General features: G+C 44.6%; 1 protein-coding gene across 1 annotated transcript in view; it reads left to right on the top strand.

The window, feature by feature from the left end:
• dennd6aa (DENN/MADD domain containing 6Aa) overlaps nucleotides 1-15,035 on the top strand; it is a 40,109-nt gene extending 25,074 nt beyond the window's left edge. The window contains exons 6-20 of the mRNA XM_058373613.1: nucleotides 1,007-1,112; nucleotides 1,691-1,770; nucleotides 1,864-1,923; nucleotides 2,004-2,059; nucleotides 3,681-3,803; nucleotides 4,443-4,538; nucleotides 5,054-5,148; nucleotides 6,067-6,129; nucleotides 6,221-6,285; nucleotides 6,383-6,472; nucleotides 11,756-11,809; nucleotides 12,026-12,135; nucleotides 12,480-12,582; nucleotides 12,665-12,739; nucleotides 12,836-15,035. Coding sequence (XP_058229596.1) covers nucleotides 1,007-1,112; nucleotides 1,691-1,770; nucleotides 1,864-1,923; nucleotides 2,004-2,059; nucleotides 3,681-3,803; nucleotides 4,443-4,538; nucleotides 5,054-5,148; nucleotides 6,067-6,129; nucleotides 6,221-6,285; nucleotides 6,383-6,472; nucleotides 11,756-11,809; nucleotides 12,026-12,135; nucleotides 12,480-12,582; nucleotides 12,665-12,739; nucleotides 12,836-12,967 — 1,308 coding nt within the window. The 3' untranslated portion in view covers nucleotides 12,968-15,035. The remainder of the gene's footprint in view (nucleotides 1-1,006; nucleotides 1,113-1,690; nucleotides 1,771-1,863; nucleotides 1,924-2,003; nucleotides 2,060-3,680; nucleotides 3,804-4,442; nucleotides 4,539-5,053; nucleotides 5,149-6,066; nucleotides 6,130-6,220; nucleotides 6,286-6,382; nucleotides 6,473-11,755; nucleotides 11,810-12,025; nucleotides 12,136-12,479; nucleotides 12,583-12,664; nucleotides 12,740-12,835) is intronic.
• The last annotated feature ends 461 nt before the right edge of the window (nucleotides 15,036-15,496 follow it).

The raw sequence follows: 15,496 nt of genomic DNA, 5'->3' as shown, positions 1-15,496 counted from the left end.
TTTCAGGAGCTTAAACCCCAGTAAGCCGGCGTATTAAAATAGGCTCGTTGACAGTTTTGCCCGTCAAACCCTCGGGAATCCAGTTCCCCAGCCTGGAGCCAAGAGCTACAGTGGTGTGATTCTCAGTGTAGAGCAAGTCTTAACTTCTCACACAAGCACCACGCCGCTGCTTCTCATCACCGTCAGTCACGTTAATTAAGACGAGCCGTGGTGGCAGCGCTCGTAATCTACCGCTAATCAAAATCCTTCACATGCTGAAAAGAGAAACACCGAGGCACGAGGGTTCTCTGAGTTTTCACGTTTCAGTCATACGGTACAATTTCCTCGTTTTTGGTCCAATAGTAATTAGCGTTCACACTACGAGAGCTCTGAGGCCGTGCAAGTGGACGTTATGTAACCCGTAAGCTCAGTGGAGCACAGGGAATAGAGGATTTTTGATTTGTTTAGACGTAATATTTTAATACAGAATCTTTTGGTATCGAGCGTGGTGTGGTAATAAAAATAGCTGGAGTCTCCGTTCTCGCAGAATCAAAGTGCTCTCACTTCATGTGGCAGCTTGTGTGTAACTTCTCATCTGTGCTCCAGGCTCAGGAGTATATTTGCTCGATATTCTCACAGCTCACAGCATCCTTCGAAACCCTGAGTGCTCATGTCATGTCCTTGCTCTCTTTTAAAGATACTGTTTAAACGCAGTAAACATGTTTATTTCAGGTTAACCGATACCGGGATCTCTGTCGGTTTAGAATATTTACATATTTATGAGCAAAATCTCATCTTTTTTAAAGTCGCAGAATGCAAGTCTGTCGAGAAGAAGAACCGAGCGCACGAAGCCTTTATTATCTCCACACATACATTACAGCACAATGGATGTCTTTTCTTTGCGTATCCCAGCTGAGGGAGTTAGGGGTCAGAGAGTATGATACGGCACCCCTGGAGCAGGGAGGGTTAAGGGCACAGTATCTGGAATGTTGGTTAATATTTCTTTTGTACGTTTTGTTATCGTCAGTCTCTGGTTCTCATCAGCAAGCTTCCTTACGTCACCTTCTTCCACTCCCTTCTGAAACTCATCGCCCCGGAATATTTCGAGAAACAGGAGCCGTGTTTAGAAGCTGGTGAGTACAACACGTTGGAACGAATCTCACTTACCATAACAGGATGCTCGGCCTTCCTTTGTTGCACTGTATTGCCAAAAAAGTGCGGGCCAACTCCATATTAAATTAATGTGCATGTCCTAGTTTTGGCCTACAGTCTTTATCACAAAGGTGTTCTATCAGGTTGAGGTCAGGACAGCAAAGTTCCTCCACACCAAACTCATCATCCATGTCTTTATGGACCTTGCTTTGTGCACTGGTGTGCAGTCATGTTGGAACAGGAAGGGGTCATCCCCAAACTGTTCCCACAAAGTTGAGAGCATGAAATTGTCCAAAATGTCTTGGTATGAAGCTGAAGCATTAAGAGTTCCTTTCACTGGAACTATGGGGCCGAGCCCAACCCCTGAAAAACACCTGAATTCAATGATTTGGAGGGGTGTCCCAAAACTTTTGGCAATATAGTGTATTAATGTCATCAGTGATTAAAATAAATGTCAGCTATTATAAACTTGCTTTCTTTTACCTTTACCTTTAGAATAGAAATTATGCATATAATCTGTCACTGTGATTATTTACAATCTTTATTCATGGCTCGTTAGCTTGCAATGACATAGACCGGTGGCCAACACCATATCCAGGGAAGATCTTATCTCTCCCGATCATGGGCGTCGTCATGAAGGTGAGTGCATCGGTCACGTTTAGTTTAATCTCTGACGACTGATTGTTGTGCAGGAATTCATTAAAACGATTGTGTTGTTTGTTTTTCTCTCAGCTGCGAATACCGACATGTTATGACAAGCCAGGCACCTCGCAGCTCGTGCAGTCCAACTCGGTAAGATGAACGTCGTGTCATGATGATAGACCCTCACGGAGTTCTGTGTGTGATTAATTACCCACTGTGACCTGTTACAGAGCGACAGTCTGGTGTCTGTTGTACTTCCTACCATCCATGAAGTGGATCTCTTCAGGTACAGCCTATATTTTTCATGCATATGTACTCTTGACACATGATTTGGGATGTATTAATTACACATTGTGTGTATTAGATTGTATTTTTGTTATGGAAGTGCTGCTGTGTCGCGTCGTTGCGTAGGCTGCCACCTGGTGTTTGTTGAAGAAGTTACAGGAAGGAAGACTGCTGCGTCGCTCTTTCCTTGACTGCGGTGTTTACACACTGCTTGTGTTTGGTTGCTGTGACACCTCTGGCTCGAGAGAGAGAGTTGTTGACTTGTTGTCTGTGTTAGTTATTAGACTGCTTTCTGCTTTTTATTAGCTGTTTTAAAGGAAATTAGACTTCAGCATCAGTAAAACTCCTTAAGATCACGAGGCGTTATACACTTTTCTGTGCATCCATTATTTGAACCTTCCTATTAGACAAGTCAGGAAAGCGTGATGTCCTGTTACTAGGAGAGAATGAAATTAAAACAAAACACAGAGGTCTGGACAGTTGGTTTAACAGCTGCAGCCCAGTTTTACTCCTGCTCCACATGCTCATGGTGTTTTAAATTCTGCTGCATGTCGGTCAGATTGTCCTCGACTGAACAAGTCCAGTTAAAGCCTCACTAAAGAGCGGTTAATACAGCAAAGATGTTCATTCTGAAGGTTCCCCTTGAGGCTGTAGCGTGGGTTGACCCCACCCACCATCTCTCATAATGCAAGGAAGACCTGCATCGAGTTTCTTCTCAGGACCGGCTCCCAGGTGGTGGAAAATTCCCCAGGAACTTCCCCTGGCTGCGTTCAAACACTGAAACCTGTCCACCATTTTGCTTTATATACATCCTGTAATTACATGCTGTAGATGACTGAACTAGCATCACACTTAATGCACTCTGACTGGCCTGAAGCTTGGTCAGCAGGAGAGGATTTAGTCTGTCCTGTCCTCCTTAGACACTTAAAATATGTGCCAGCTGTCATCTCTTAAAAAAAAAAAAAAAAAAATCTGCACGAGGGCCATCCTACACTGACTGTAAATCATCAGAATGACCGTTGCATAACACAACCCAGGTTTCAGGAAGATCCCCCTTGTAATCCAGTGCATTTCTCTTCCATTGGAAAATAAAATGGACCATGGTGCGAATCGTCTTTGTAAATGACCGCCGTGATGGAGAGACAGATGCGAAGGCAGAAGGGCACAGGCCCTCAGGTGGTCTGTCTTCTCCAAGGCTGACTTCCATCTGTTCCCTTTCTGCCGCATTGAGTCCTGAAAATAAAAACCCAAGCACAATCAGGACAAACATGGTGAAAATAGCAACGATATTTATATACATACCTTGTTTCCTTGATCCGAAAAGAAAAGATTTCCATCCTCTAATAGCAGGAACCAAGTATAAAGTGTTTGGTCAGCATCTATTAGGTAGTTGATATCATAATACACAGGCTTTGTGTGTGTGTGTGTGTGTGTGTGTGTGAAAGAGAGAGATGATTAGCCTAAACATTGTGACACATTTCTCCCATATCATCCTGCAAACTGAGTTTAGTTAGAAAGCGTTAAAGACCAGAAACAGCAAGGCTTTCTGCTGCGTGTCATTTGCTTTCATGGCTATAAGGAATGCATTTGATAACTCGAATATTCCTCTGTTTGTGCTGCAGGTGTTTCTACCCCGTGTTCTTTCACATCCAGATGTTGTGGGAGCTCGTGCTGCTCGGGGAAGCGCTCGTCGTGATGGCGCCCTCGCCGGCGGAGTCATCAGACACGGTGCTGGCGTTAGTCAGGTGAGTTAAATCAGCAAAGATGCGATCAATGCCGGTCAATTAATAATACATGGATACATATTTAATGGAGTCTGATGGGCAGTAGGCGTATAAGAAACGTGCGAGCTTTTACACAGTTAACATTTATAATCGAGAATACGTTCTATACAATGTGTGTATACACCGATCAGGCATAACATTATGACCACCTGCCTAATATTGTGTCGGTCCCTGCCAAAACAGTCCTGACGCGTCAAGGCATGGACTCCACTAGATTGCTGTGGTATCTGACACCAAGATGTTAGCAGCAGATCCTTTAAGTCCTGTAAGTTGTGAGGTAAGGCCTTCTTGAAGGACTTACAGGACTCAAAGGACACTTTTGATAGATAGTGACCACTGCAGACCCACAAGAGCTGCAGTTTTTATAGATGCTCTGATCCAGTGGTCTAGCCATTTGTTCCCTTCGTCAGACTCGCTCAAATCCTTACGCTTGTCCATTTTTCCTACTTCTAACACATCAACTTTGAGGACAAAATGTTCACTTGCTGCCTGATATATCCCACCCACTAACAGGGGCCATGATGAGGAGATCATCAGTCTTATTCAGGGGTCATAATGTTATGCCTGATTGTTTTTTTTTTTGTTTTTTTTTGTAAACAGCTGTATTGCCCCGTTACGGTACTGCAGTGACTTCCGGCCCTACTTCACCATCCACGACAGCGAGTTCAAGGAGTACACGACTCGAACCCAGGCTCCGTAAGCTCCCTTCCTCACACCTTTGTCATACGTCATATTTTATCTGCAGAGACGGATTAGGCCATGACGCTCCGTATTTATTTTGGAGACTTGATTACTTTTATCTGGTGATATTGACGAAGCTCAAACATTGATTCATTTCGCCTGGAACAGTGCTCCGCTAACACCGAGACTTTGTCACTGTGATAGCGAGGCCTTGTGACCGATATTAGAGTTAAGTGAGTCAGTGTAACCGTTCTCTACTGAATACAGCCTGGCGTTCCTGTCCATCAGTATGTGATCTTCGTTTTGGGGGATTTTCATTAGTCAGATTTTATTTAGTCAGAAGTTATTTCAGTGACCATTGTGAGGTTTTAGATAAAGGCTATGTAGATGTGATGCCTAAAATTTAGTCATTTTTATTATAGCCTTTTTTTTTTTTTTTTTAACTTGCCATCTTAAGCAAATCTTTTGTTTAACTCTAGAGACACATTTTATATTAGTGTGTTTTGTTGGGTTGCTTTTCCTCTCTCCAGGCCGTCTGTCATTCTGGGCGTGACGAACCCTTTCTTCGCCAAAACACTTCAGCACTGGCCTCACATCATCCGCATAGGAGACATGAAGCAAACGGGTAAGCCGTGTTCAGAATATTTTCAGTAATTTCACTAATCTTACTTTTGATGCATAACAGACGTCAGAGCCGTGAGTAGCTGCAGAGCTCTGATCCTGACGTCCTCGCATTATCCAGACCGACTCTGTCGTGTTAAATTGCGCATTAAATTCAACAGTGTGCAGTGCGAGTAGAGTCCGTCGACATCACGTGTATCGAATTCATTCAGCTTAAACACCCGATACTCTATCTGATTATTCAGTACTCCTGACTCAGAGCCAGTGGCTGATACTTAAACATGCTTTTACGCATGTTTGTGTGTTTGAGGTAAACATTTTCCACCTTGAGCACACAACAATGACATTCCAGCGCTGATGAATCTAACCGAACTCGGAGCGTCTGAGCGAAGGTGGTCTTGGTCTGCTTCCAGATGAACTCGCACCGAGAAAACAATTCGACCTCGAAGGCAGGAAGTTAATTCAAACACGCTGTGTATTCCGGGTTTTAATTGTACATGAGCTACTAAACTGACCCCTGAGGCACAGACCAGGCCAGAGGATTTGAAACGATAAACACAGAAAGAAAATAGCACTGCCTACCAGTTGGTCAGTATCTATCAAAAGTGGTCCACTGGTGAACCGGCGACAGGGTCATGGGCGGTCAAGGCTCATTGATGCACGTGGGGAGCGAAGGCTGATCCGATCCAACAGACGACCTACTGTTGCTCAGATTGCTGAAGAAGTTCATGCTGGTTCTGATAGAAAGGGGTCAGAATATACACTGCATGACGGGTCAGCAAAAGGGGGACCAACACAATATTAGGCAGGTGGTCATAAAGTTATGCCTGATCAGTGTATCTCAGTAATCCTATAGAGTAGGGAAGGTGTTTTTACTTGGCAGTATCAGTAATCCCTGTACTCTCGAATTTCTCTCATTTAGAAATGGCCAAACAGATGAAGGTGAAGAAATTAAAGAATCTGAAAACTCTGGACTCCAAACCAGGTGAATATATGAACCACATTTCCTCAGTCAAAGACGAAACCCCTCGTCAGAGCACTAGTCATGAAATAAAGGTCTCTTTGTATATGAACAGGTGTGTACACTGCGTACAAGCCTTTTCTGAACAAAGATGAAGACATCATTAAGCAGCTCCAGAAGGTTAGCAGACACCATCACAAACTGGAATCTTGTTTTTATGTTCTCCTACATGCTCAAATATCACTCCATGTCTCTCCTGTCTTCAAATGATTCTCAGGGAGTTCAGCAGAAACGTCCATCCGAGGCCCAGAATGCCATTTTACGGCGATACTTCTTGGAATTAACCCAGAGCTTCATCATTCCATTGGTGAGAGTCCATCCCTTAACTCAGGTTCATCAACGCTTTTAAAGCTTGTGTGGATCATCTATCAGCTCTGTTTCTCCTCTCTCACTCTCTCTCTCTGTCCCCCCACACCCCACCCCCGCTCTCTCTGTCTGTCTCTCTCTCTCTCTCTTTTACTCTCTCTGTCTCTCGCTCGCTCTTTCTCTGTCTCTCTCTCTGTCTCTCGCTCGCTCTTTCTCTGTCTCTCTCTCTTTTACTCACTCTGTCTCTCTCGCTCCCACTCTCTTGCTCTCTCTCTGTCTCTCGCTCGCTCTTTCTCTCTCTCTGTTTCTTGCTCTCGCTCTGTCTCTTGCTCTCTCTCTCCTTGTCTCACTCTCTCGCTCTCTTTTGCTCGCTCTGTCTCTCTCACTCTCTCTCTCTCTCTTACACACACTCTCTTTATGTCTCTCGCTTGCTCCTCTCTCTCTCTGTCTCTCTCGCGCTCTCTCTGTTTCTTGCTCTCGTTCTGTCACTCGTTCTGTCTCTTGATCTCTCTTTCCTTCTCTCTCTCTCTCTCTCTTTTGCTCGCTCTGTCTCTCGCTCGCTCTTTCTCTGTCTCTCTCTCTTACTCTCTTTATGTCTCTCACTTGCTCCTCTCTCTCTCTCTCCTTGTCTCACTCTCTCGCTCTCTTTTGCTTGCTCTGTCTCTCTCTCTCTTACACACACTCTCTTTATGTCTCTCGCTTGCTCCTCTCTCTCTCTCTGTCTCTCTCGCGCTCTCTCTGTTTCTTGCTCTCGTTCTGTCACTCATTCTGTCTCTTGATCTCTCTTTCCTTCTCTCTCTCTCTCTTTTGCTCGCTCTGTCTCTCTCACTCTCTCTCGCTCGCTCTTTCTGTGTCTCTCTCTTACTCTTTGTCTCTCACTTGCTCCTCTCTCTCTCTCTCTCTCTCTCTTTTGCTCGCTCTGTCTCTCTCACTCTCTCTGTCTCTCTCTCTTACTCTCTTTGTCTCACTTGCTCCTCTCTCTCTCTCTCTCTCTCTCTTTTGCTCGCTCTCTCTCTCACTCTCTGTCTCTCGCTCGCTCTTTCTCTGTCTCTCTCTCTTACTCTCTTTATGTCTCACTTGCTCCTCTCTCTCTCTCTCTCTGTCTCTTGATTGCTCTCTCTGTCTCTTGATCACTCTCTCTCTCTCTCTGTTTCTGTCTCTTGCTCTCTCTCTCTCTCCTTGGCTCACTCTCTCGCTCTCTTTTGCTCGCTCTGTCTCTCTCTCTCTTACACACACTCTCTTTATGTCTCTCGCTTGCTCCTCTCTCTCTCTCTGTCTCTCTCGCGCTCTCTCTGTTTCTTGCTCTCGTTCTGTCACTCGTTCTGTCTCTTGATCTCTCTTTCCTTCTCTCTGTCTCTCTCACTCTCTCTCGCTCGCTCTTTCTCTGTCTCTCTTACTCTCTTTGTCTCTCACTTGCTCCTCTCTCTCTCTCTTTTGCTCGCTCTGTCTCTCTCTTACTCTCTTTGTCTCTCACTTGCTCCTCTCTCTCTCTCTCTCTCTCTCTCTCTCTCTTTTGCTCGCTCTGTCTCTCTCACTCTCTCTCGCTCGCTCTTTCTGTGTCTCTCTCTTACTCTCTTTGTCTCTCACTTGCTCCTCTCTCTCTCTCTCTCTCTCTCTTTTGCTCGCTCTGTCTCTCTCACTCTCTCTGTCTCTCACTCGCTCTTTCTCTGTCTCTCTCTCTTACTCTCTTTGTCTCACTTGCTCCTCTCTCTCTCTCTCTCTCTCTTTTGCTCGCTCTCTCTCTCACTCTCTCTGTCTCTCGCTCGCTCTTTCTCTGTCTCTCTCTCTTACTCTCTTTATGTCTCACTTGCTCCTCTCTCTCTCTCTCTCTGTCTCTTGATTGCTCTCTCTGTCTCTTGATCACTCTCTCTCTCTCTCTGTTTCTGTCTCTTGCTCTCTCTCTCTCTCCTTGGCTCACTCTCTCGCTCTCTTTTGCTCGCTCTGTCTCTCTCTCTCTTACACACACTCTCTTTGTCTCTCGCTTGCTCCTCTCTCTCTCTCTGTCTCTCTCGCGCTCTCTCTGTTTCTTGCTCTCGTTCTGTCACTCGTTCTGTCTCTTGATCTCTCTTTCCTTCTCTCTGTCTCTCACTCTCTCTCGCTCGCTCTTTCTCTGTCTCTCTTACTCTCTTTGTCTCTCACTTGCTCCTCTCTCTCTCTCTTTTGCTCGCTCTGTCTCTCTCTCTCTCTCTCTCTCGCTCTCTCTTACTCTCTTTGTCTCTCACTTGCTCCTCTCTCTCTCTCTCTCTCTCTCTCTCTCTTTTGCTCGCTCTGTCTCTCTCACTCTCTCTCGCTCGCTCTTTCTCTGTCTCTCTCTTACTCTCTTTGTCTCTCACTTGCTCCTCTCTCTCTCTCTCTCTCTCTCTCTCTCTCTCTCTTTTGCTCGCTCTGTCTCTCACACTCTTTATGTCTCACTTGCTCCTCTCTCTCTCTCTCTCTCTCTCTCTCTCTGTCTCTTGATTGCTCTCTCTTTCTCTTGATCACTCTCTCTCTCTCTCTGTTTCTGTCTCTTGCTCTCTCTCTCTCTCCTTGGCTCACTCTCTCGCTCTCTTTTGCTCGCTCTGTCTCTCTCTCTCTTACACACACTCTCTTTGTCTCTCGCTTGCTCCTCTCTCTCTCTCTGTCTCTCTCGCGCTCTCTCTGTTTCTTGCTCTCGTTCTGTCACTCGTTCTGTCTCTTGATCTCTCTTTCCTTCTCTCTGTCTCTCTCACTCTCTCTCGCTCGCTCTTTCTCTGTCTCTCTTACTCTCTTTGTCTCTCACTTGCTCCTCTCTCTCTCTCTTTTGCTCGCTCTGTCTCTCTCTCTCTCTCTGTCTCTCGCTCTCTCTTACTCTCTTTGTCTCTCACTTGCTCCTCTCTCTCTCTCTCTCTCTCTCTTTTGCTCGCTCTGTCTCTCTCACTCTGTCTCTCGCTCGCTCTTTCTCTGTCTCTCTCTCTTACTCTCTTTGTCTCTCACTTGCTCCTCTCTCTCTCTCTCTCTGTCTCTTGATTGCTCTCTCTGTCTCTTGATCACTCTCTCTCTCTCTCTGTTTCTGTCTCTTGCTCTCTCTCTCTTTCTCCTTGTCTCACTCTCTCGCTCTCTTTTGCTCGCTCTGTCTCTCTCTCTCTCTTACACACACTCTCTTTCTGTCTCTCGCTTGCTCCTCTCTCTCTGTCTCTCTCGCGCTCTCTCTGTTTCTGTCTCTTGCTCTCTCTCTCCTTGTCTCACTCTCTCGCTCTCTTTTGCTCGCTCTGTCTCTCACTCTGTCTCTCTCTCTCTCTCTTACACACACTCTCTTTCTGTCTCTCGCTTGCTCCTCTCTCCCTCTGTCTCTCTCTCTGTCTCTTGCTCTCTCTCTCCTTGTCTCACTCTCTCGCTCTCTTTTGCTCGCTCTGTCTCTCTCTCTCTCTCTTACACACACTCTCTTTGTCTCTCGCTTGCTCCTCTCTCTCTCTCTCTGTCTCTCTCGCGCTCTCTCTGTTTCTTGCTCTCGCTCTGTCACTCGTTATGTCTCTTGATCTCTCTTTCCTTCTCTCTCTCTCTCTCTTTTGCTCGCTCTGTCTCTCTCACTCTCTCTGTCTCTCGCTCGCTCTTTCTGTCTCTCTCTCTTACTCTTTGTCTCTCACTTGCTCCTCTCTCTCTTGATCACTCTCTCTTTCTGTCTCTTGCTCTCTCTCTCCTTGTCTCACTCTCTCGCTCTCTTTTGCTCGCTCTGTCTCTCTCACTCTGTCTCTCTCTCTCTCTTACACACACTCTCTTTGTCTCTTGCTTGCTCCTCTCTCTCTCTCTGTCTCTTGATCACTCTCTCTCTCTCTTGCTCTCTCTGTTTCTTGTTCTCACTCTGTCTCTCGTTCTGTCTCTTGCTCTCTTTTGCTCACTCTGTCACTCTCACTCTCTGTCTCTCTCTCTCTGTCTCTCGCTCGCTCTTTCTCTGTCTCTCTCTCTCTCTCACACACTTTTTTTATGTCTTTTGCTTGCTCCTCTCTTTCTCTCTCTCTTGCTCGCTCTCTCGCGCTCTCTCTGTTTCTTGCTCTCGCTCTGTCTCTCGTTCTGTCCCTTGCTCTCTCTCTTCTTGTCTCACTCCCTCTGTCTCTCTCACTCGCTCTTTCTCTGTCTGTCTCTCTCTCTCTCTCTCACACACACACACTCTCTTTGTCTCTCGCTTGCTCCTCTCTGTCTCTTGATCACTCTCTCTCTGTTTCTTGCTCTCACTCTGTCTCTTGCTCTCTCTCTCCTTGTCTCGCTCTCTTTTGCTCGCTCTGTCTCTCTCTCTCTCACACACACACTCTCTTTATCTCTCTCGCTTGCTCCTCTCTCTCTGTCTCTTGATCGCTCTCTCTCTATCTTTTGATCACTCTCTCTCTCTCTCGCTCTCTTTCTTGCTCTCGCTCTGTCTCTCGTTCTGTCTCTTGCTCGATCTCTCCTTGTCTCACTCTGTCTCTCGCTCTCTCTCTCTCGCTCTCTTTCTTGCTCTCGCTCTGTCTCTCGTTCTGTCTCTTGCTCGATCTCTCCTTGTCTCACTCTGTCTCTCGCTCTCTCTCTCTCGCTCTCTTTCTTGCTCTCGCTCTGTCTCTCGTTCTGTCTCTTGCTCGATCTCTCCTTGTCTCACTCTGTCTCTCGCTCTCTCTCTCTCATGCTCTGACTCTGTCTCTCGCTCGCTCTTTCTCTCTCTCTCTTACACACACTCTCTTTATGTCTCTCACTTGCTCCTCTCTCTCTCTCTCTCTCTTGATCACTCTCTCTCTTTCTCTGTGTTTCTTGCTCTTGCCCTGTCTCTCATTCTGTCTCTCTCTCTCTGTCTCTCTGGTTCACCGACACACAGCACACATAAGTAAACTCACCCTGATCACACACAGGTGAGATTCATTACCTGCTGTAACCTGTCTGTTCAACCAACCTCTTAACATTACATGAGCAAGGTTCTACACTACTGAGGGAAAAAGACGTGAAAGCATTCTGAGAAATCTTTAATCTTCATAATAGTTCTTCCCAGTGGAAACCCCATGTCCCATGGGATCAGTGGTGTGGTTTTGCTGGCTAAGAGTAGATTTATTCAGTAACCGTTATGTGTAGGAAGGATGCCAGGGATCTGTCGGATGTGTGAGAGAGGTGATGGGTCATGTAGATATGATTCGTGATGGTGATGATCTCACTTGGTCGTTAAAAGGCTGGGTGAAAATTTCCTCATCATAAGAAACAATATAAATATAAAAGTCAGATTATTTCACATATCTGCAGTTCCTGTTAAACTCTTAGGATTGAAAAATACATTCCTTACTAATCTGAGAATATGTGCTTGATGTTGCAGGAGCGCTATGTGGCCAGTCTCATGCCTTTACAGAAAAGCATCTCTGCCTGGAAAGTAAGACTGATTTTTTTCTTAGCACTCCTTTTACTTGTGTTGCATTACATACAGTGGGGTCCAAAAGCCTGAGACAGGATTTTTTCCCATTTAAAATATAAATGAAATATTTAGCAAAGCAAATAAATAGCTGTATCTTGAATATTCAAGACTCTGCATTATTTCTTTCACGGACAGACATCTTTCTTCACTTCTTCACTTTCTTCTCTTCCTCAGAGTCCTCCTCAGCTCAAGCCGTTTGTACAGGACGAGTTCATGAAGACTCTGGAGAAGGCCGGTCCTCAGCTCACGTCTCGCCTCAAAGGAGACTGGATTGGTCTTTACAGGTACAGCACTAGTTACGAGTACACACAGATGAGAGTGTCTCTCTGCTAGCGCTTTTCCACTGACCTGCATCCACTGGTCATTTTGTTGCTATGACGATTTGAGTCAATTACACAACCGCCATTAAAAAGAAGTGCATTTTAAAGACCGTTATCATTCCCATAAATCAGCGCTCACGTCCTCGGAGTGCTGCGATGAAGCATTGTTGATGGTTTCAGTTTGGTAGTACAAACTTTTTGTTCCTTAAAACGTTTTGAAGTGGAACTCTTAGTGCTTGTCTAAAGTAAGGGACGTGTGTTAACACAAAGCATTCCTTTTTGTTCTGAATAATGTTTCTCCGTAACAGGCAGTTCCTCAAGTCGCCCAATTTTGACGGCTGGTTCAGAAACCGCAGGAAAGAGATGATGCAGAAGCTGGAGGCCCTGCATCTCGAGGCGCTTTGTGAAGAGGTTAGAACCGATCACAGTGAACACGCTTTGCTGAAATATTCATGAATAATTATCGCTGAACTTGTGGACGTCTTTGTTTAAGGATCTACAGCTGCGGGTTCAAAAACACACCGAAGTGGAGACGGTCGATCTTGTTCTCAAGCTGAAAGATAAACTGGTTGGTTTTTATGTATTTATTTATTTTTATCTGGTTGCATTTTACACGTCAGTTACTTTGTGTAATGTTCTTCATGATGTTCCCTCTGTTTCCCAGACACAGGCTGAGCGAGAGCAGCTGCCGGTAAGAGCAGGGACGCTGGCCAAACTTCAGGCCCACATTGACTCTATTATCCTCTCGCTTCCAGATGACCTGCAGGGCATCCTGCACAAACCGGCCACGCCCTGACCCCTAACACACACTCGACTACAGAAACGAGGGCGAGGCGACTGAGCCAATCACAGTTTTTGGGGGGTTTAACACCAGAACTAAGCTGTGAGCTCAATTATTTTGCAGGTGCAGTTTCTCCTACAGATCTGAGGTGAGAGGAGGGTCGAGCTGTGGTGCAATGCTGGCATTGCCGGAGCCCAGAAGAGGTAGAACCCGGCCCGATGACGTTCTCTGCACTGTACGTGAAGAGAGCTGTTGGGAATGTGCTCATTCTTAATATTGATGACTTTTTGTTTTTGTCTCTCACTATGTGAGACCGACATCTTGGATTCTTGTTTTTAAACACGACTGCCTGGACGTTTTTTTTCCTCTTGATGATCCGAATTAACCATGTAATGAGCATACAGAATGAGTCTAGCGAGACAAAGCTTGAAAATTGTTTAATGCAGTGTGAGCTAGCTTTGTTTTAAATATGGTTTAAGCATGGATTTAGGATTTCTGGTTCCCTCTGTTGTACATCTGAAAGCTCAGAAACCGGTCCTTGAGTGATAAAAAATATAACTTGTACCAAGCCTGGAATGAAGGGACGTGGGTTTGATGAAGCTGATCATGATTTAATCCATCACATGATTTCCCCCAGAGTGAACGACACTAACAGAACACACACAGGACATGTGTTTTAAGAAATTGATGATGAGTAAATCGTCTGATTTTCTGAAGGAGGAGGTGCTGCCCAGCATTAATGCCTTTTTATAAAGCATCAGCAGGAGAAACCTTAAGAATATGATGTTGGTCCAAAGTCTTATATGAGAAAAATGATGTAGCTTTTATTTCCAGATTGATTATGATCCCTGAGTATTTTTTTTTATCATAATAATAATGAATACATTCAGAGCAACAGCAGTCATTGCCTAGTGCACAGATTCCCATCCTCTACCCTGAACAGTTTCAGCTCTAAATGATTATTAATAATGAACACGACTGATCTAGTATAATAATGAACAAATAATGATCTAATTAACAGCCCTTTTAAAGTGAAGTGGTTGTGTTGGAGCACTAAAATGTTCAGGATAATCGGTTCTCAAGAGACCGGGGTTTATCCTAGGCAGATGATGTGTTTGTGAAAGGGCGCCCTCTGGAGGTTAGGTTAGTATAGAAATATTTATAATGATGTACTGCTGAGTCTGCTGTACTGCTGTATTCGGTCTAACACGCGAATCCGATCTCTTTGCTTTTTCATTACTACTCTCACGTCTTTATATCAGACCCACTGATTCTGATCATATTTAAGTATCTGACTAGAAGTGCGTGAAATATGAAAATCGACGACGTTGAAGCGTTCTTCTATCATGTGCCTTGAGATGTGATGAGGAGCGAGACGACCAAAGATACTGTTCTATCCGGGGTGGTTTATTATTTATTTTTATTATTATTTTTAGCACAGAATCATTGACTGACACCTGAAGAAATACTGTCACTGTTTATGTCGCGTCACCTCTGAAGTGGTTAAGCGATGATGAACCTGGTTGAAGAACGAGGTTTAGTTATTCCCTAGCTCCATGGACTGTAGCTGGTTTGTAGGCTTGGAGACCCAACGCTTGGCGGATATGAGGAGTGGCTTTTGGTCTGAGAGACAGCAGAACGGGCCGTACCACTGATCCGGTCATTATTAGTTGGTGCAAAACCTGTATAAACTGTCTATTAGGCAACCACTTGTGTTTTTCTACATACAGAGGAGCTTATTTTAACATGCTTACATTTTTATATGAAAGGAAATTGATATTCTCTTGTGCATAACACACACTTGTTGAACAGTATTTTGTAACACTGGTATTTTTGATCCTGACAATTTCTACAGTTATGTAATAAAGTCCTAAAAGGGCGATGAACGACTCGGTGTATAGAGAAGCACAGATATAACATGTGTTTGCGCCATCTTCGATATTTTGGCATTAATATTTTTCTCTATCAAAGCCATAACCACTAATGATGTTGCATAGACTTTGTGTAACGTAACGTTTACACGTTGCCTGTCTCCATGTGTTTTTTGTTTTTTTAAAACTGTAAATAAATATGCACAATCAGACTGTTTCTCTATGTTCCTTTCTTTTCCCCTCAATTTATGCAAAATTTATAATACGATACCGTAACAGGAGACGATTTTGGCTACAAGGTTTATAACAACATAGGGGTTCCGGTATATTGTTATATCTCTACTAACGTGTTTCGTGTTCAATATAAACAGCTTAGGAAAATCTATCACCGATATAATAAGGTGTTCTCCGAGAAGCTGTTTCTTGAGTATTTGTTCAGGAGTCTCCAGTTTTGCGTGACCCAAAGTTTTCTCGTCCACATTTCCTCACCTTGGAATGACTCCGTCATTTTTTTTGTGAGAGTTATGAAGGACTTTGAAACCCTGTAACGTAGTGCAGTTTTACTTCATCGTGGTGTTTCCATGACTCTAGGCAGTTTAAAGAGTGCATCAGAGAAAGATAAACATGAAATGACATGGGTGCCAATACTAATGAGCAGACTGACAAGATCTAC

The sequence above is a fragment of the Hemibagrus wyckioides genome, linkage group LG21, assembly GCF_019097595.1.
Source record: "Hemibagrus wyckioides isolate EC202008001 linkage group LG21, SWU_Hwy_1.0, whole genome shotgun sequence".
Lineage (NCBI taxonomy): Eukaryota > Metazoa > Chordata > Actinopteri > Siluriformes > Bagridae > Hemibagrus > Hemibagrus wyckioides.
Note: the sequence above shows the minus strand (reverse complement) of the source record. Positions and strands in the feature narration are given on the sequence as shown.